Below are 21,216 nucleotides of genomic sequence, written 5' to 3'. Positions count from 1 at the left end.
TTATTTAAGATTTGTGTAGCTGGATTCACAAGTGAAATCAGCATGTAATTTTCTTATATTGTACTTGTCTGGGTTTTTTGTTTGTTTGTTTGTTTTTTGCCATGCCTACAGCATGTGGAAATTCCCAGGTCAGGGATTGAACCCAAGCCACAGCAGTGACAACACCAGATCCTTAACAGCTAGTCCACCAGGGAACTCCTGTCCTTATCTGGTTTTAAAATCAATAGTTCAAAATTGTACTAGACAAATAAAGTGAGCTTTCATTTTCTATTTTCTCAAGAACTTGTATAAGAAGAAAAGTACCTCTTGAGAGTCCAGCATTCTATACCTATAAACCTGTCTGGACCTGGATGTGGGAGGAAGGAAGGTCCTTGCTTACCATTTCAATTTCATTAATACTTTAGTGATCTATTCAAGTTCTCTATTTCCTGTGCCACTTCTATCATTTTATATTTTTCCAGGCAAAAATTTTACCTAGATCTTTTCCAATTGTTTTGGTCTAGTTCCTAACAGTCCAGTTTCTGGCTTGAGTACCTGGAAGTGCTTTCACAGAGAGGAGGGTACAAGAGGAGCAGCATGTCTTTCATTTGGGGGCCAGAGGAAGTTTGGCTACCTCTGCATTTTCAGCAAAGCAATGGCTATGTCTGATTCTCTGTTACTTTGGATATTTGTGATTATATATGAATGTGTACACTTCTATAAAGGTGTGTGTTTATACATAATAGTCTAGTGTGTTTATGTTTATATAAAAATGTTGGACTGAAAAGAACAATTTTTCAAACAATTTTTCTGTGTAGTTATTTTTCAGCATCTGTTTGCACAGGTCCCTGAGCTGTGATGGGATATTTCCTTGGGTCTCTCAATGTCCTTGTGTACGTCTGCGTCTTTGCCAGCTGGTAATTCATTCTGTGTGCTTTTCCATGTCTCAGAGTATCTGCAACTATTAGGGTTCGTGATTCTATGTGTATCTTTATGTCTCTGCACGTGTCTGCATCTCTAGGGACGGGGGATTCTATACGCATCTCTGTTTTACTGTAGAAATATATGTATGGCGTGCACATGCTACGTGGCAAGTTCAGACTCTCCAAGTCTGGAAGAAACATTACAACAGGAAATGCTCTGGATTCCAGCTTCCGGATGGAATTTCACTCAGAAAAATACCCCTTCCTGGTCCTCCCAATAACTGCAGCCTTCTTTGTCTTTCTTAAGAGAGGCTGAGTTGAGGGGGTTTATGCTAACCTTGACCTCAGAGGCCATGTCTTTCAGGAGGATTTGGCAGAGCCATGAAATTCCACACCCTGCCACTCGCCTCTTGCCAGGCCTACTTCTTCCTCCTAAACCCTTTTATAGCTTCACATTATCTACCAGACCAATCCTGATCTAAATTTTCCAGGGAGACCAGAAGAAGACACAGGGAGATGAGGAGAAAGAAGTAGAATAAGATTTTTTAAGGAAACAGATAAAGGTAGACATAGTAACAGGGAGATAGACACATGAAAACAAGAGATAAAGACAAAGATTCAGAGACTAAGAAATAGGGCCTGCATGGTAGGAGCAGATAGATAAATTTAAAAAAAGGTTGGGGACAGAAACATGTATAGGTAGACAGAATGAGCAGTGTGGAAAAAAGAGGGACTGACAGAAATGAGGCTGGAATGTAGGGAGAGAGAGGTGGGGACAGAAACAGACTGAGGTTAGAAAAGCAGTTATATATAACACATGAGGACAGACAGAGACACAGAGATAACAGCCAAGTAGATAGAGAATGACTGGGATTAGATAGACAAAAGACAGAAATGGAGATGCTGAGGAGGAGGAAGAGGTTGATGGATGATATAGAAGCTAATGTATTTTTTTAATTGAAGTATAGTTGATTTACAGTGTTTCAGGTATACAGCAAATGATTGAGATTTATTTTTTCAGATTATTTTCCATTATAGATTATTACAAGATGTTTAATATAGTTCCCTGTACTATACAATGGGTCCTTGTTTATTTTTAGAAGCTAATATTTTTGAGCATTTGTTATGTCCGAGGCATGGTTCTACAAGTACATATGTGTTAGTTCATTTAATGCTCTTGGTAACACGGAAGCAGATACTGTTATCAGCCCTGTTTTACACATGAGGACACTGAGGCACAGCAATTCAACAGCACAACTAGAATCGGAATCCAAACAGTCTAGCACTAGTGGATCGTACTCTTGGCTACTTTGTCAATGACAGGGAGAAACAGAGGGACCACGGGCTAGGGACATGATAGCAAACAAATGAAACACACATAGGGACAGAAAGACACAAGACAGGCACATGAAGAAAGCCACTGAATAAGAAGATGGTAACACGGGTAGAAAAGGAGTGCTAGAAAGAGATGAGAAAATCCAATAGGGAACAAAGGCAAAAGACCAACTTAGGGGTATGTGTGCAAGAGAGACAGATAGGAGTTCCCTGGTGGCCTAGTGGTTAAGGATCCGGCATTGTTACTGCTGTGGCACAGGTTCAATCCCTGGCCCAGGAACGTCCAAATGCTGCAAGCGCAGCCTAAAGAATCAGAGGCAGAGAATGTAAATGTTAGTTGGGGCGGTGGGGGATGGGGGGAGGGGAACAGGGTGAAGACAGAGACTGGAACAGAAAGGTGTGAACAGAAATAGAGAAAGATAGGTAGGGAACAGAAACAGATGAATGCAGCAACACAGATAGAAAGGGTAGGTACAGAGTGATGGAAACAGGGGCAGACAGAATAGAAGCCAAGGAGCCAAAGGAAATTGAAAGAGAAACAGAAAAGACAGGAATTGTGGAACACAAATTCAGAAACAGATGAGTAATACGGTATAATGTGAGGATGGAGACACAGACCAAGAGAAGAAACATAAGTTAGATGGGGATGGGATGGAGACAAGGCAACCCTCAACAGAGACAGTGGTGAGTGAGAGCAAGAGCAAGAAAGGGAGAAGAGATACTGAGAGAGAATGGGAGAGACAAGAAAGAGGACCACCAGGAAGATGTAAACAAGGAGGACAGGAGAGCAAAATGAGAGACAGAGATGGGGGACATATGAGAGGTGGTGACAGTGATGGTGAACTGGGGTGGAGGCGGAGACAGTAAAAAAACAAGAAAGAATGAAGTCATTTTGATTCAGCAACCATTCACAAGTCTCTGATATATCAGGGCTGGCACTAGGTTGTGTGGTGCCTAGTGGGCTGTGAGTTCAGGAAAGCAGGCCCTGGGCTTTTATTATTCACTGCTATATCCTACACCCACAATATAATTCCAATCATGTGGAGGGCTACCAGTTATTAAATATTAGGTACCAGGGGTTATGCATGCACTGCATGAATATGTCATTGGATATTCACAACTCTGATGTAGTAGGTATTATCATCCCTAGTTTACAGATGGGGAAACTGAGACTTAGCATGTGTGATGATTAACTTACCCAGAGTCACACACAGGAGCTAGGATTGAAGTCCCAGTCTGGACCAATGGGGAGAGTATGTCATGAACCAAGGATTAGGATGAACTCTGTTCTGTCTGTGCACCCCAAGGTACAAAAAATCAAATTCCAGGAGTTCCCACTGTGGCATAGTGGATTAATGATTCAGCTTGTCTCTGTGGAGGTGCTGGTTCGATCCCCAGGTTGCTGCAGCTGGAACGTAGGTCTCAGCTCTGGCTCAGATTCAGTTCCTGGCCCAGGAACTTTCATATGCCACAGGTGCAGACAAAAAAAATAAAAATAAAAATCCAGTCTGCCTGAATCCAAGGCCTACATGTTTGACCACCATGCTACACTGCTCCAGGGTAGACTCACTCACAGACTGATGAAAGACTGCTGAGCCAGGGTATGTCCTGACTCCTTACCCTCTGAAGCTCCCTCTAGCAAAGGAAGCTGAGTGGCCAGCTAATTCAGAAAGACTGAGAAAAGTCCTATGAGTGACAGGGATAAAGCCCTGTGGGCAAACCTCAGCCAAGGAATATCAGAGAATGCTTCTTGACGAGGAAGTAGTTCAAAGAGGCCAGAGGTAGATTTACACAGAATCCAATGAAGCTTCAGGGTCTCTCATTTGCACAGGTCCCTTCCAAGGCCCTACTTAACAATCTGTGAAAAACCAGAGCACTGAAGATGTGTCACTCTATAAGAAAACTGAAATGCCCTGATATAGCTCATATATGAAACTAAACAGAGGTTTTCCCAAATTTGACAATAGTCCTAAAAATGTATGTTATTATAAAGGTGAAACTTTTCTAAACTATCAATAGTTTATTACTAATAGTAAACCAATAGTTCTTGTACTAATAAATTATCAACCATGCTATTGAGACTAATATTTCTATTCTCTCTATTTAAAAACAACTTTATCTCATGCTTCAGTGGCAAAATAAAAACCATCAGACATGAGAGATTTGTTCCAGGACCCTCATCTTCCCACCACTGAATCTCTAAACCTCCCAGTATCTGTGTTCATCTTTTGTCTCATTCTTTCCTATTACAATGAAGGGCGTGAGGACCTCTCCTCCTCTCTGAGGTCCAGGGCCCAGAATCCCAGCCCCTCCTTTCCCTTCCATTATTCCCTTTTTCTTCTGTGTTCCTGTCCCGTCCCTCTCTGTGATCTCTGGGTCATTGCCAGCAGCAAACACAGTCTAGTATATCCCATTTTTTGTTTTTTAGGGCTGCACCCATGGCACATGGAGGTTCCCAGGCCAGGGCTTGAATCTGAACAGCTCAAATCCAAGTGTTTGACCACCTTGCTACACTGCTCCTAAAAATGACTTGTGAATGGTTGCTGAATCAAAATGACTTCATTCTTTCTTGTTTTTTTACTGTCTCCGCCTCCACCCCAGTTCACCATCACTGTCACCACCTCTCATATGTCCCCCATCTCTGTCTCTCATTTTGCTCTCCTGTCCTCCTTGTTTACATCTTCCTGGTGGTCCTCTTTCTTGTCTCTCCCATTCTCTCTCAGTATCTCTTCTCCCTTTCTTGCTCTTGCTCTCACTCACCACTGTCTCTGTTGAGGGTTGCCTTGTCTCCATCCCATCCCCATCTAACTTATGTTTCTTCTCTTGGTCTGTGTCTCCATCCTCACATTATACCGTATTACTCATCTGTTTCTGAATTTGTGTTCCACAATTCCTGTCTTTTCTGTTTCTCTTTCAATTTCCTTTGGCTCCTTGGCTTCTATTCTGTCTGCCCCTGTTTCCATCACTCTGTACCTACCCTTTCTATCTGTGTTGCTGCATTCATCTGTTTCTGTTCCCTACCTATCTTTCTCTATTTCTGTTCACACCTTTCTGTTCCAGTCTCTGTCTTCACCCTGCCTCCCCCTCAACTAACATTTACGTGCCTACACCACAGCCACAGCCACAGCAACACAGGATTTAAGCCACACCTGTGACCTACACCACAGCTCACAGCAATGCCAGATCCCTAACCTACTGAGCAAGGCCAGGGATCGAACCCACAACCTCATGGTTCCTAGTTGGATTTGTTTCCGCTGCGCCCTGATGAGAACTCCTCTCCCATCTTTCAAGAAATCATTATGGAGTTCCCATTGTGGCTCAAGAGGTTAAGAACCAAACTAGTATCCATAAGGATGCAAGTTCAATCCCTGGCCTCACTCAGTTAAGGATCCGGCAATCCCTGGCCAGTGGTGGGTGCGGCTCGGATCTGGTGTTGCTGTGGCTGTGGCATAGGCCGGTAGCTACAGCTCCAATTCAACCCCTAGACTGAGAACCTCCATGTGCCATGGGTGCAGCCCTAAAAAGACCAAAAAAAAAAAAAAATCATTCTTTGCCTCTCCTCCTAGCTCTCAGGGCTCTGTTCCTATTCTCAGTCACATTTCTCAAGGGTACCACCTACACACCTAGCTCCACTTCAGCAGCGTTGCAGGCAGCATTCTATTCCCTCTGACCTAAGAGCAGGTCCTATAACAAGGTACAGTCCCACCGGCACTGTAATCAAGTCTTCCTGGTTTTGTAATTAGTTTTATCTTTCATTAAAATACATTATAAATTTTATAATATACATATCTGTACAGTGTGAATAAATTATAAAACAAATGCCTATGTACCCATCTCCCAGCTTCAAAAACAAATAATTTCTGAGTGACAAAACCACCTGTGTAGCCCTCCCCAGTCACATCTCATTCCCCTCCCTGAGGTAACTACTGCTATTTTTCATGCCTTCCTTTTCTGTATGGTTTTGCAACATATGACTACATCCATATATTGTATGATTTTGCATGTTTTTAAACTTTATATAATTATATTCTTTCATGACTTTTTTGAATCAGTATTAGGTTTCCCGTGTTTCATCCCTGTTGATACATGTAGCTGGAGTTCATTCATTTATGTCATTGTAATATTCCATTATATAAATATGTGTCAATTTATTCATCTAAGGCTCTTGTTTCTGTTTTTGCTGTCACAAACAGGCTTTGGTGAACACTCTTGTAGTGTCTCCCAGTACACATGGGCAAAGATTTCTCTAGGGAAGAAATTCTCAAACTAACTGGTCTTAGGATTTCCTTTGCATTCTTAAAATTCATTGCAGACTCCAAAGAGCTTTGGTGTGTGTGGGTTATGCCACCTGATACCTGCTGTATTAGAAATTAAAACCAAAGCGTTCCTGTCATGGCTCAGCGGAAATACATCTGACTAGCATCTATGAGGATGCAGGTTCGATCCCTGGGTTTGATCTCTGGCCTTGCTCAGTGGGTTAAGGATCCGGCATTGCCATGACCTGTGGTGTAGTTTGCAGATGCTGCTTGGATCTGGTGTGGCTGTGGCTGTGGTGTAGGCTGGCAGCTACAGCTCCAATTCAACCCCTAGCCTGGGAACTTCCATATGCCGCAAGTGTGGCCCTAAAAATTCCAAAAAAAAAAAAAAGGAAAAGAAAAGAAAGAAAATGCAAAAAAAAAAAAGAAAAAGAAAAGAAAACCGAGAAGGCCTAAATATATTTATTTTAAAATAAGAAGCCCATTACATCTAACAGGAATAACGTTTTTATGAAAAATAATTATATTTTCCAAAACAAAAAGAATGTAGTGAGAAGAGTGTCACTGTTTTACATTTTTGCAAATCTCTTTACCCTCTGGCTTAATAGAAGACAGCTGGATTCTCATATCTGCTTCTGCATCAATCTGTTTTGTTTTTGGTTTTTTTTTTGTTTTTTTTTTTGTTTTTTTTGTCTTTTTGCTATTTCTTTGGGCCGCTCCCACGGCATATGGAGATTCCCAAGCTAGGGGTCGAATCGGAGCTGCAGCCACCGGCCTACGCCACAGCCACAGCAACGTGGGATCCGAGCCTCGTCTGCAACCTATACCACAGCTCACGGCAACGCCGGATCCTTAACCCACTGAGCAAGGCCAGGGATCAAACTGGCAACCTCATGGTTCCTAGTCAGATTCGTTAACCACTGCGCCACAACAGGAACTCCCCCATCCTGGTTTTTACCCCAGCACTCCTCCAAAACCACTCTATCAAGGGCACTACCAATAACCACATTGCTGTATCCAATGGATCCTTTTCAATCTTCACTTTAGTTGACTTCTCAGCACACTTAAAATATTCCTAGTAGTTCTCTTGTAGTGCAGTGAATTGAGAATCTGGCGTCACTACAGCAGCTTGGGTTGCTGCTCTGGTGCAGGTTTGATCCTTGGTCTGGGAACTTCCATATGCTAAGGGCACAGCCAAAAAGAAAAAAAAAATCCCTGACACACCCCTAGTTATGTCCCTGTTCTTTACCTTTTTCAGTCTCTTCACCATCTCCTACTCCTTCACCCCACCTGTAAAGTGGAAATTCCTCAGAGCTCAGCCTTGGATCCTCTTCCTTTCTCCTTGCTCTCAGACTGACCTCTTCGCTCATGGTTTTTAATGAGTCTCTCTATTGCCAACTTTCATTTATACCTGAAACCAGACCTCTCCCCTGGGATGTATATACCACTATCTACTTGACTTCTTCATTTGGCTATCTCAAGGGCATGTAAAACTGAACTCTTGATCTTCCCCAGAAAACGTTTTCTTCTTTCCTTCTTCCTCATCTCCATGAATGACCTGGCTTCATATTACCAGATTCCTGGGAGGCATCCTCAATTCCTCCCTCTCCCTCCTACCCCAAGCCACCAAACCAAATCTTTTCAATTCTAAATATCTCTCCAATCTGTCTACCTCTCTCCATCTCCACTTCCACCACCTGAGTCCACTCACCATCATCTCTGATTGTAGTAGACTCCTAATCTTGTCCACCTCCAATCCAATCCACAGCGGCCAATGTAATCTTTTTAAACATCAACTGTATTATGTCAATCCCACGCTTAAAACCTTTCAATGTAGTGTATTTCAGCATTTAGGGGATGTGAAGTATCTACAAAAGAGATGCTATTTCATCATGATCATATATGATGTAAATTCAAGCAAAAGTTTCCTGAAACATGATCATGAATCCTACATACTGTGATACATTTTGATATTTTCTATTCTTTTTTCAAAATGATTTCAGTACCTTCTGCAATTTGACCCACATGTAACAGCCCTGATTCAGTACCTTTTTATTGCTCGTAGAATAAGATCCATTCTCCTTACCATGGTCTATAAAGCCCAACCTAAGCTAGCTCCTGCCTACCTCTTCAACTTCATATCCCACCCCTCTTGCCCTCAGCTCACCACGCTCCAGCCACACTGGCCTTCCTACAGTCCCTAGGTATACCATTTCCCTTTCTTCCCAGGGCCTTCTCACTTGCCACAGCCTCCACCTCGGGACAGTTTTGCCTCAACTCTTCATCCTTCATCCCTAACTCCCACTCCTTCACTTAGCTTAAATATCAGGCCTTGCCTGACCCTCAGGCTAAATTGCCACCACCCCTTATTCTTTCCTATCACCCTGTTCCAGCTCTTTATATTTTTATCACAATTTATAATTTTGTGTGTTTATATGTTATAATTGTGTATTTTTTTTACCTCAAGTCCTCTCCAGCACCAGATTGAAACTCTGAGGGTGGAGTTTGTTTACCACAATCTTGTTCATGTCTGTCTTATTTATCACTGCATAAGTAGTGCCTCACATGGTGCCTGGCCCAAAGTGTGTGCTCAAAAGGCATTCATCAAACAAACAGAGATCTGAAGAACAAATGAAATGGAACTGGGGAGATGTGGAGAGAGTTTCTTCCAGATCCAACAGCATATACAAAGACTGGGAAGTCAGACTAAGGAATAGTCTAAGAATTTCAGCTTTGACTCAAGCATGGAGTCTGGAAACACTGCAAGGGGTCAAATCATGAAGGGCCCAACTTAACCTTCCCTGTTGAGGAAGTTGGGTTTTCTTTTGAGCCAACGGGGACTCACTGAAGGGTTCTAAACATGAGAGTGATATGATTTGTTTTGCCTTTTCAAAAGATCACATTGTCTACAGTGAAGAAACTAGACCAAACGAAGTCTGGGACAGTATACAGGGTAGAAATGGTGCTAGCCTAGATTAGAGTAGTGGTAGTGAAACGAAGAGACTACAATTGGATTGTGATGATCATTATACAGCTACAGATGTGATAAATTCATTGAATAATGAAAAATAAAAAGAGACTATATAAATAAATTTGGGAGATATTCAGGAGATAAAAGGGACAGGACTTAGTGGTTGCATGGAGGTAGAAGAGAGAGAATAGTCAGGGGTGTAGCTCAGTTTTCTGCCTTAACTGGGGTCATTCACTAAAGAAGGACAAAAGGCTTGGAGGAGGATGCCTTGAGTTGGAGAGAAACTGAGGCTTTAGGTGTCTCTAGGGTATTCGGGTACAGCTGCCTGTTAACCTGTTGAATGCATAGGTCAGGAAAAATATCTGGACTTCAGGTATCAACTTGGGAGCCATCAGCAAAGAAATGATAATTGAAGCCATGAGAATGTTATAATCATAGGAAAGAGCAGAGAGAGAGAAGACAATAGAGCTCAGGGGAAACCCTAAAGAGTGCCAACACTGAAGAGTTGGACATGGAGTTCCCTGGTGGTTCAGTGGGTTAAGCATCCGGTATTGTCACTCCTGTGGCACAGGTTCAATTGCTGGCCTGGGAACTACCATGTGCCACTGACATGGCCAAAAAAAAAAAAAAAAGAGAGAGAGAGAGAGTTGGACAAGGAGGACCCTGGAAAGTAAAAAGGAATTACCAAGGAAGTAGGAAAAAAAACAGTGTGGTGTCATGGAAGTGGCTTAAGAAGGAGGAAGTGGTCACTGGGGCTAAATGCTACCAAGAGGTCCAGCAGGATAGTCTCTGAAAAGATTCTACTGAATTTAGTGACACATGGCCAAGGCAGACCTTGATAAGAAGAGCAGCATTAGGCAAGTAGTAGAGGCAGATTGGAGTGGGTTGAAAGATCAGTGGGAAGTGGGAAAATTAAGTTAAGTGTAGGCGACTCGAGCCATTTATAGAGAGAAGAGAGGGAGGTGGCTGGAGAGGGAGATTTTTTTGGTAATTGTTTTTAGATAGAAGAGACCCGAGTATGTTGAAATGCTGGTGGAAAGGAGCAAGGGACGGACTCTTGTAGGTTTGGTAGCAAGAAGTCAAAAACTTCCTTTTTGGTGACTTCTGTTTGTGAAGTAAGTAAGTAAGTAAGTATGAGGGTTAGGGGGTAGATGGAGAAGTTGGGAGTTTGAGGAGAAGGGGAGGTTAGAAATAGCAGTTGTGGAGCTTGAGAGAGAAGGCTGCCTGGGGATGCATAGTAGGGTTGTGGTTCAGCACCAAGGGCCTGGTAAAGACTAGGTACTATGAGTTTATATTGGCTTGTATCTGTGAGGTTGAATAGTTTTCTTCAGCAGTGTTTAGCTGCCTGGGCGCAGGCATAGAAAAGGCGGACAGTTGGACTGATCCAAGGTTGGGATGTTGCCAGGCGGATGCGACAACTCCTGGGAACTGGGGCTGTTGGCAAGAGAATGGAGAAGTAAAGGACCACGGGGTCTGGTCTGAGCAGAGTGAAGATCCCTATGAGCCAAGCCCTAGAGAAACTCTGGAACATGTGGAAAGGCTTCTGGAAAGAAGATTGAAGGACAAGCAGAGGGAGGCAGATCTGAGATGGGACAAAAAGGCAGATTTGGGGTGTTGAGCCCATAGACTTGCCTGTATGGTACCAGGGAGAGGTGGGAAAGGCCGGAAGAGGGGGAATTTTTAAGGGGAAGGAGGGCCTTGAGGGCGGTCTCTGGGAGAATTGAGGCCGGCCTGAGTGAGGGGGCGTGGCCAGGCGCAAATCCCGGGCGAGGGGGCGGGGCCCGGGTAACTGGGTCCCAGCGCCGCTGTGGCTGCGGCTGCTTCAGCGAAGGCTCCCGCCTCCCCACCCCCTTCCCCCGGCTCCTTCCCGCCCGCTGCCTCGGAGACCCAGGCCGAGGCTGGGGAGGACGGTGGAGCCCGGCCCAGGCTGTTCCCCTTCCCCCGCGGCTGGAGCATCATCCGGAGGGATTGGCTGAGGAGGGAGCCCCGCAGCCGGAGCGCGCGGCGCACACGCGCGCCCCCCGCCACCGCCGTCCTCTCCTCCCTCCCTCCTCTTCCCTCTCTTCCCCTCCCCTCCCCTCCGCCCCTCAGCCTCCGCTGCAGCGGGAGGAAGAACCCTTTCCGACCAGCCGGGAGAGCCCAGATCGATTCCCATTTGGGGAGAAAGAAGAGACCCCGCACTCGGAACAGACCGTCGCTCGTCCCGGGGCCGCGGAAGTGGCCCGCCGCTTACGAGAGAGCCCGCGCCCAGCGCAGCCCCCCGACCCTCAACCAGCCGCTGCCGCATAGACAGCACTCCCCAGCGGGCCCCCGGCCCAGCCGAGCCCACTCCCCGCGCGGGGCCCGGGCTGGCGATGCCTGGCACCGCAGCGGCGGTGGCCGCGGCTGCTGTTGGTACTGCCACCGCTGCCACGGCTGCTGGCCCGGGCCCGGGCCGGGGGCTCGAGTCTCCGCAGTGGGGTTGAGCCCGCAGCCCCGCCCCCCGAGCTTGAGGCCGCTGCTCCGCCGGGCGCCGGGCCTCCTCCGCCCGCGCCTCCGCCCCAGAAGCTGGAGCCAAGCGGGGAGCCCGGGCCCCGCGCCCAGGCCCGGACCATGCATGGCCACCGAGCCCCGGGGGGCGCCGGGCCTTCCGAGGCCGAACACCCAGCCGCGAACTCCCACGGCGCCGCTACACCGGCCTATGCAGACTCGGACCCTGGAGCCTCGGATCCCGGACTGCCGGTGCCCAGGAGCTCAGGCTCGGCTCTTGGCAGCTCTTTGGATCCCCAGTTTGCCGGACCCTCGGACGCCAGCCTGGGCGTTGCTCCAGGCCCCCGGGTCTTGCCCTGCGGCCCCAGTCCACAGCACCACCGGGCCCTGCGCTTCTCCTACCACCTGGAGGGCTCGCAGCCCCGGCCTGGTGAGTGATCGAGAGCATTGGAAGCCCGGGCCATGGCCCTGGGAGCGGGTTCTTGTCCTAGGGCCTCTAAGCCCCACCTCGGGGCCGGCCCGCTCACCCGAGCCCTTCCAGTCTTCTCAACCCCCAGCCTTGTCCCTCATTTCTCGGCCTTCTTCCAATTCTTTCAACCCCAGTCTCCGCCTCCTCTCTGTCCCCCGTGCCCCTTCAACCCTTCCGAACCCCTTCTCTTCTCTCTGCTGAGGCTAATGGGAGAGGGAGCACTCCAAGAAAAAGCGGCTGTATTGCAAGGCAGTAAGGGTGGTTGGTTGTAGGAACTGAGGTTTGTTTGGAGGAATGGGAGAAAAGAAGAGTTTCTCATTTGCCAAGCGTCTGTATTGTGCCAGGCACTGGGCTGGGTGCTTCACATGGGTTCTCATTTCATCTTCAGAAGGCTGCTGTGAAGTAGTTATCATTAGCTGCATTTTGTAGGGGAGGAAACTGAGGCTCAGAGAAGTTAAGCAACTTGCCCAAGGTCACACAGCCAGTATGGAGACAGGATTCCAAATCAGATATGTTTCAGTCCAAAGTCTATGGTCTTCCCGCTTCCCCAAACTGAGGTTGGAGACCATGAAAGTAATGCCAAGCCTTCTGCTTATGTGATTTTCTCCTGCACTGTTCAGCAGCTCTAGAGTATGAGTGGAAAAAAAAAAAAAAAAGAGGGATGGTGGATTGATCCAAGGTTGGGGTTTTGCCAGGTGTGTGTGGCAGGAGGACAGGGGAAGGAGGGAGTAGAAGGTGCTGATGAGAGAGAAAGGTAGAAGAGGTGGGCCTCGGGGGTGGGAGGGGGTAGAGCTGGAGGGAAGGGCTGGAGGGGCTGCTAGAAAGGGAGACAGCAAAAAGGTGGGGAGGGGGGAGAAGCCGAAGCCGGTTTTAGCAGATCTGGAGAGCTAAGGGCTACAAGGTTGTTTGTGAGAAGTCAGGATGCTTGAACTTGGATTTGCAGAGTTGGAGCAGCTCCAGGTCAGGCTGGGGCCAAAGACCACTGCCTGGAGAGGCCTTTGCATTGCAGAGATCTGAGTGTCTGAGGGGTCCATCAGGGCCTCCCCCATCTGAGGACATCCCATGTGGACCTGAGCCCAGGAACCATGGAGGAAGAGCAGTGTCTTCCACTGGGCAACACTCAAGGAGCTGTGGAGCATCTGGGGCCCTCCAGGGCTCACATCCCAGGCTCCACAGGTTTTGGGGATTGTGGCTCAGCACCAGGTAGCACTGGTAAAGCATAAAGTATGGGCAACATGTGCCCCTTGCTGTTCTTATGACCTTGGGCTAGTCATGGAAAACCTCTGGGAGTTTTCAGGGGCCCCCTAGGTGGGGGATGGAGATAACCAACTGACAACAGGCTTTTAAATCCTCTGCCCTGCATGTTGCTCCTGCTGACTTATCAAACTCCCCTTGACAGGCACTGTGTGGAGCAGGCTACTCACCTGCTTTACTGCAGCACCTTCTTTCAGATCCCAAAACATGCCACAAGCACACCCACCTCAGGGTTTTTGCATCTGCTTTTCCTCTGCCTGGCAGCTCTTCCTCCTGCTCTCCACCTGGCTTATTCCTTATCTTTCAAGTCTCAGCTCAGATGTCACCTTCTCTGAGAGACCTTCCCTGATCACTTTAAGTAGGGCCCCTTTGTGGATCTCCATCGGAGTTGCCAGTGGCTTCCATCCTTGCACTTCGTATATCTGCAAGTATTTTATTCTATGTGTCTACTTTTTTATTGCCTGTCTTCCTCAACTAGAATGTGAGCTCCGTGAGGGCAAGGGGATTATATCTGTTCTGTTCACTGTTGTATCCCCAGCAACTAGCATAGTGCCTAGCACACAGTAGGTGCTTAATAAATCCTTGTTGAACAAATGCCTGAAAGCTATGAAGGGAGCACATAGTAGATCCTCAGCAACTATTGTCTAAGGGAAGGACTACTGAACTCCTGCCCTCTGGATACTCATGGTGTGGGAGTCAGCAGCTGGGCAGCATCTAGGCCCCTGGTCTCTGGCCTTTGATCGGTACATAAGGGGTGATAACTGAGTTGCCTTCCCACTCCACCAATCCTTCTGTATACAATCACAATACCCATCCTGAACCACTCCCCTCCTCCTTTCAAAAAGCAACACAAAGTTCATACTATTCTTTTTCCTGATGCAGTCCTTGTCTCTATAATTGGTGGGTGTCTTTTTCTTTTTTTTCACTTCAAGATGAGGATTGGGAATAAGAAGGGGGTCAGGGAAGGACCTGGCCTCCCATCTAGACGTTCCTAACTGATTCTCTGGGGGACCCTGGATGAGGGACTTCCCTTCTCTGAGCCTCAGTTTCCTCATCCAGACATTGCCTTGAGGAGTCTATGAGATACTGTTTGCAAAGCCTGTGGAATGAACTAAAATTAAAAAAAAAATAAGAGAAAAACCTTCTGAAGAGGAGGCGGAGAAATTACTCACGCCCTGGCAAGACAAGTGCTGGGCCATGTGATTCACAGCAGCATGGGGTGTGAGAGGCCCGCCTCCCCCACTGCCCAGCCAGCCCAGGGGTAGGCACAAGTGACTTGCTTCTCTCCGCACAACACTCGCCTATAATTGGCCCAAAGAGGGCAGGGTTGGTGGTTGTAGGGTGTGTGTGTATGAGAGAGAGAGAAAGAGAGTCTTGAGCTTCAATTAAAGGGTTGATACATTTTAGTCCACATGTTAAGATTTCTGTGTGCCTCCTGGCTTCCTCCCTCAGACTACCTGAGGCCTTTATTGAATCGCCATCCTTAGGGGCCAGAAGCACATCCTGGGGTGGGGCTGGGGGTTAAAGTGGTATGCCTTTTATATGTGAAAGCTTTGAATTACTTCAAAGTGCTTTCTCTTTTAGCTACCCTGATTCCTGGTGGGGGGAGGGTGGAGGGATTGTTTTTATGCCCATTTCCCAGGTCGATAAAACCTAAGGCCTAATTGGGTTATTGAGATAACTCATGAGATACCAGAGAGGACTTTGAGTCAGAAAGGAGTTCCCAGGTGTAGGTTTGCTCATAGAGATTTTGGGGAAACCCTACCCTCTTCCTTAGGTTTGGGCATATCCTTCCAGGTGCTGGTTGAGGGGTACCTTGGGACCCGACCCTAGCTCAGTCAAAAGAGTTGCACCTGATGTTAAAGCCTTTTCCTGGATATTGGAAGGACTGAGCCACTTGGGGGTGGGGCAGCAAGAGGGGCTTGCTTCTTCTGATTTGGAGCCTGGGACATCATCTGAGGCTCTAAGAGTTAGAATTGGAGCTGGAAAGGCCCCTAGTCACCATGTGGTTCTGGGTTTCCCAAACTGGGAAACTTGTTGACTTTGAAAAAAATAAATATGATTCCCAGACTCTACCTCAGAGCTCCAGAAACTGGGGGTTGCAACCCAGGAATCTATTGTCACAGCTCCCCAGGTGATTCTGATATATAGCCTAGAGTAGGAACCATCCTTGAGCTGGGACAGTGGAGGCTCTGAGAGGCAAGGTTTAGTGGTGGTCCTACAGTGAATGAGCGTTGTTTAGGATGCTGCATCAGCTTCCACCTATGTGGGCCTCCTGCCCTAACTCCCAACCTTGAAAGGAGGCCTGGGATCTAAGCTAAAGGGAGTAAGTCAACCTCTCACCCACGTACACACAAACACTGGTGGCCTCAGTTTACTCTTTATGCCTACCTCTTGTGAATGGCTGCCATTTGGCAATTCCAATTGGAGGGCAGTTACAGTTCTGGGACTCTAGGCAGAGGAAACCTGGCATCAGCAGCACCCAGTACAGGGCCTGGCCCAAAGGAAGGGCTCTAGAGGTGTGTCAGAGGAACACAGAGGAAGTCCAGTGGGAGCAAAGGCACTGAGAGGCATCCTGGGACAGGGACTGGTATTGGGGGAAGTGGAGAGATTGGGCTAGCAGAGGGACTTTATCCTGAGGGCAGAGGGGAACCATTGGAGGAGAATGATGTGCTCAGATGTGGATTTTTGAGAAATCCCCATGGCTGCATGTGGAGAGTGGATGGTAGGAGCAGCACGAGAGTGGGATCGGAGACAGGCAGGTGGGGGTTGCAGTCATCCCAATAAGAGGTGATGGTAGCTTGGGTTAGAGCAATGGCAGATGAGGATGGTAAGATCTGAGAGAGATTTCTGAGCTAATATGGACAGGTCTCAGTGGTGGCTTGGATGTAGAGGCTGAGGGAGAGGGAAAAATCCAGTTGTTTTCTGAAACCAACTGCAGTGACCTGATGGATGGTGGTGGGGCCATGTACATGCAAGAAAAGGAGTAGTTTTGGGGGCAAAGGGGCAGTGGGAAAATACTGAGTTATATTTGAGATGTGTTGCATTTGAGAGGCCTGGGGGGACTTCCAGGTGGACGTGGCCAGCAGGCATTTGGCTGTAGGACTGAAAAGCTCAGAAGAGAGGTCTAGGCCAGAGATATTTGGGAGTTCTCACCACCAACATATACCAGGGACCACACAGTGGCTCTAGGGGCCAATCTCATCCTTGAAGACATAGTACCAGTCAGCAGAGTCACCCTCAGGTGGATTATTCATTACCTGCCCAAATGTTTTCTTAGAATGCTGTGGAGGGGGGAGGGGCAGCTTTTAAAGCATATCTGCATAAAGCTGAGACCCATTTCACATACAACCAGGGTAGTGGCTGTTGCAAAGAACTGAGGCAGTACCTCTGAAAAGCAAATCAAAATTGCTCAAGTAAATTCCTGTGTCTCCTTCCATGTTCTCCCTGTTGACAGGCCACAGAGGAAGGTTGCTCATGGAAAGGAGAAGAGGGGACTCACGACAGGATGGGGGGTGGGCTCTGCTGGAGATTTTTGGAGAGCAGCAATTTGAGGTTCCAGGGGAGTGTCTGGGAAAAGACCCAAATTTGGTTCCTAGTTGGCTGGGATGGCCCAAACAAACACAACAAAATGTAAAGATTCTGGGTAGCTGCAAAAAGGATGTCTCCAGACAGAACTAAAAGAATTGAAGTTTCCAATTGCAAATGGTTGGCACCCCCATTCCTCAGCCCTTTCAGGTGGGTGCCTCTGCTCCTGGGGGAGGGCCTGGCTGCGGTCACCTGCTTCAAGGGTGAGTGGCAGCTAACAGTGCCCCAGACAGATGCCAAATATGGCTGTCTGGGGGCCAGTTAGCTAAATGCCTTAGGCAGATGTGGAGCTGGCCAGACACTGGCTGGGTGGGGCTAGGACCTGTCTGGAATGAAGGCAGAAAGTGTAGGCTGCCCTCGGCCAGCCCCAGAAGAGTTAAGTGTCCTCATCTGGAGAGAGCAGTGTATCCAGCCCTTTCCGGCTCCAATAGCCAGTTCTTTGAACATTGAAAGCATCACACCTCCAAAAGGTGCCTCCAAACACAAAGGGCTGGAGACAAGAATGAGGGTAATAATGGAAGGCACCACACTCCTGACTCTGCCTTGGTTCACTGGACCCCCAGGCTTCCCTACCCACCCGAGGCCTTAGTTTCCCATTTGTAACATTGAGGATCTGGTCATCGCACTTGTCTAGCATATAATAGGGTGTGGATAAGTACTTGGGGAGCAAATAAGGGAGAGTGAAAGAGGAGGGCATTTCTTTGTTTAACAAATGTTTATTGAGTACTTACTATGTGCTTCGCCCAGTGCGAGTTGCTGGGTGGGCAACAAGGCAGGCTCAGTCCCTGTCATCGTGGAGCTCCTTTGTGGCAAAGAAGACAAACATGACATGAGTAATCCCAAGTGAGGATGCTGCAGGAATGTAGGAGGGGGTGGGCAGGGAAAAGAGGACATTTCAGTTGAGATCCTAAGGATAAATAAGAGTCCAGAGGTAAGGAGATGCAGAAAAGCCATTCAGGCCCACAGGAATGACATGTGCCAAAGCCCCAGGCAGAGGAGAGCACTTTCGAGGAATAGACAAGAGGCCTTTGTGGCTGGAGGGTGGGGGTGGGGGAAGTGTTCGGGAGCTGGGCCTTTCTCGTCCCTGTTCTCAGGAGTTTGGAGTTCACCCCAGAGGCTAGGGGAGCCCTTCACTGGGCTGTAGGAATTGAAAGGGACTGCATTTTCACAAGCTTGTTGTGGTATGGAGAACACCTTGTAGAGGGGCCTGAGGATGGGAGGACACCAGTTCAGAGGCTGGAGTGGGGTAAAAAAGTCTGTGGATCCCTGTTCTCCCACAATGTCTGAAGGACTTGGGGTCTGGCTGGATGTGTGAATTGAGGGATCAGGAGGAGTGGTGGAGAAAGCTCGGCTTCTGGCTTAGGGAACTGGGTGGCTGGCCCTGCCATCCCTAGGGTAGGGAAGCAGGAGTTGGAGCCCCTAGGGGCTGGGGTAGGGCTGGGGTTTAGGATGCACTGAATTTGAGGCGCCTGAAAAGAGGGCATTTAGGTGGCAGTGCCCAGGAGGCATCAACTGTTGCCCATCTGGGCCCCAGACTAGGGACAGGAGGGTGAGGGGCACAGGTGTGTGAATGAGGCCCAGAGAGGGAACTGAAGGCTCTTCCCTGGTGCGGTGCGGGGGCGCGGGCGGCTTTCAGCATTCCATGGCACTTCCCCGCAGTCGGCCGCAGAGAAGGGGTTAAGTCAGGGAGGGAAGGCGCCTGTAGAAAGCGGGAAAGGCGGGACTGGCAAGGCTGGCCCCAAGGAGCTGCAGCTGGCATTGAAGCCCTTCCGCCTGGGCCTGCTAGGCCCTCGCTGCCGCTGCCGCCCACGCTGCCGCCTTCAACTTCACCTTCACCTTCCCTGGCTCCCCCTCCGGCTTCTTCCCGGCTCCCCTAGGCCGGGCCTCCCTGCCTAATGCGTTCCAGGTGTAGCTGAAGCCCCCCTCCCCCACCCGGGGCGCCAGGGAAGGGGGGGCAGGGAAGGTGTGCTTCTTTCACTCTGCATCTCTGGGTGGCTCCGAGTCTCCAGATCTCACATCTCACCGACAGCTTCTGTCTCCGGAGAACTCCTTCAGGGATCTCCCTTTGGGCCCCAAGTTCCTGGCAGAGGCAGGCCGTGGTGAGAGCCCCCCCAGACCCATTTCTGCCACTGAGAAAGTTTCCTGTGATCCTGGGCTAATCACCTCACCCCTCTGAGCCTCAGTTTTCTCATCTATACAATGGGGTTAGCATCCCCACCTCCTGGGATTCTTAGGATTAAATGCTCCAGGGAGAGCGCCTGGCATGGCATGTTGTAGCCATGTTCAACAAGTAGCCCTGGCCTGCCCTTTTTGTCCCTGCCCCTTTGCTGCTCTAGGCCTGCATCCCTCACTGTCTGTCTGCCTTCTGACTTGCTCCCGCCCCCCTTTTCCTGTCTCCCTCTAGTTGTCTGATTCTCTGGGTCTCTGTAGTTTTCCTGTCTTCTTCCTCCTTGTCTTTGTCCCAATCCCTCTGGGTCTTTTTCTCTCATAATCTCTCCCTGGTCGGCAACTCTCAATTTTGACCAGGCCTCCGGGGAGGGAGAAGGGGGATGGGTGGGTGTTGGGGTCACACACAGCAGGGGTCAGAGGGGCCATCCCTTAGCGGCTTTGTCCTCTAGGGGAGGGAAATCCCAGCCAGCGTGGCAGCCCCAGCACCGGGTAATTACTGCCCCCAGTGCTCCCAGCTGCAGCTCCACTCCCTTCCCTTCCTGTCCTCTGAAGTCCCCAGCCCCTCCCTGGGGGTGGAGTTACCACCCCCAGCCTTCTCTGGACTCGAGTCCAGAGACGCTGGGAGGAGGTGGCCAGGCCCTCACAGCAATCCAGCAACTAGAAGAGGGATGGCTGCCTGTGCTCCCATGTGGCTGTGGTGTGTGTGAGTGTGTGTGTGTGTGTGTGTGTGTGTGTGTGAGCCCGCGCGCCTGGCTGCCTAGCTGTCTTTGTCCCTATGGGTCTGTTTTGTGTATATCTTAATGTTCTTGTTTCTATATATCCATGTATATGTTTGAATGTGTCATTATATATCTGTGTGTGTCTATGTGTGTCTTTGGGCCTGAATAGATTGTTATGTGTTCTTGTATTTCTAATTGTGTCACCTTGGCTTTGTCTAAGCCCCTAGGGTATTTCCAGATGTTTCTCCATGTGGGTCTCTGTATGTAGATCCTGTGTGTGTGTGTGTGTGTGTGTGTGTGTGTGTGTTTCTGTGCGTTTCTGTGCCAGTGTCTATTTCTGTATGGCCCCTATGGGTCTGTATCTTGGTGGTAGTGGTTGGAATAGGAGGAGGTTGCCTGCCTGTCTTTTGGCCTCTTCTGCCCCTTCCCCCTGTTCTGGAACCTTCTTGCAAACCCAGGACTCTGTTCACTGTGCCCTTCAATGAAATACACTGTTCACCTCCCTACCCCTAGTACACACACTTTTGCTCACTTTTCTTCCCTTGCCTGCAGGACTGTGCCCAGTCCATCTATACCTAAAAAAAACATACCTCATCCTGGAAGACTGAACTCAAAAACCATTTACTTTAGAAACTTCTCTCCCTGCCCACCCCTCAATGCAATTTCTTTCCCAACTCAGCAAACATTGGTGGAGGATGTGCTTTGTGACTCTGGACACAGACACATCTGGGATCCAGCCCCAGCTTAAACACTTCTAGCTATGTATCCTCAGGCAAGTTATTTTGTTTCTCTGTCCCTCAGTTTCCTCAAATGGAGCATACAGGGTTGTTAGGCCATACAGGAAAGCATCAGCACAATGCCTGGCGTAGAACAGGAGCTCTACAAACAGTGGAATCCCCATAATTTATATCCTCCATGAAAAAGTGAACGCCTTGAGTTCCAGAGAGTTCTAAAAGTTCTTGCAGTCCCCTGCTTCTTCACCAGGCATCCTGCGCAGGACAGAACGGGAACTGGACCAGACAGAACAAAAGGCAGATTCCATTTCAGGGGACTGCTGACGAGTATTGCATGAGCCAGCTCCCTA

At 48.5% G+C, this 21,216-nt stretch overlaps 1 protein-coding gene across 3 annotated transcripts in view; it reads left to right on the top strand.

The window, feature by feature from the left end:
- The first annotated feature begins 11,487 nt into the window (after nucleotides 1–11,487).
- The window catches only part of FGD1 (FYVE, RhoGEF and PH domain containing 1), a 39,094-nt gene continuing 29,365 nt past the window's right edge, over nucleotides 11,488–21,216 (top strand). The window contains exon 1 of one of the 3 annotated variants that reach the window (XM_047764428.1): nucleotides 11,488–12,363. In XM_047764428.1, coding sequence (XP_047620384.1) covers nucleotides 12,057–12,363 — 307 coding nt within the window. In that variant the 5' untranslated portion in view covers nucleotides 11,488–12,056. Of the gene's footprint in view, nucleotides 12,364–19,267; nucleotides 19,344–21,216 lie in introns of those variants that run through there. The other 2 variants (XM_047764429.1, XM_047764430.1) reach the window with 2 other exon arrangements.

Source organism: Phacochoerus africanus, chromosome X (genome assembly GCF_016906955.1).
Source record: "Phacochoerus africanus isolate WHEZ1 chromosome X, ROS_Pafr_v1, whole genome shotgun sequence".
Classification (NCBI taxonomy): domain Eukaryota; kingdom Metazoa; phylum Chordata; class Mammalia; order Artiodactyla; family Suidae; genus Phacochoerus; species Phacochoerus africanus.
The sequence above is the reverse complement of the archived record's forward strand: the minus strand, read 5'-3'. Positions and strand labels throughout refer to the sequence as shown.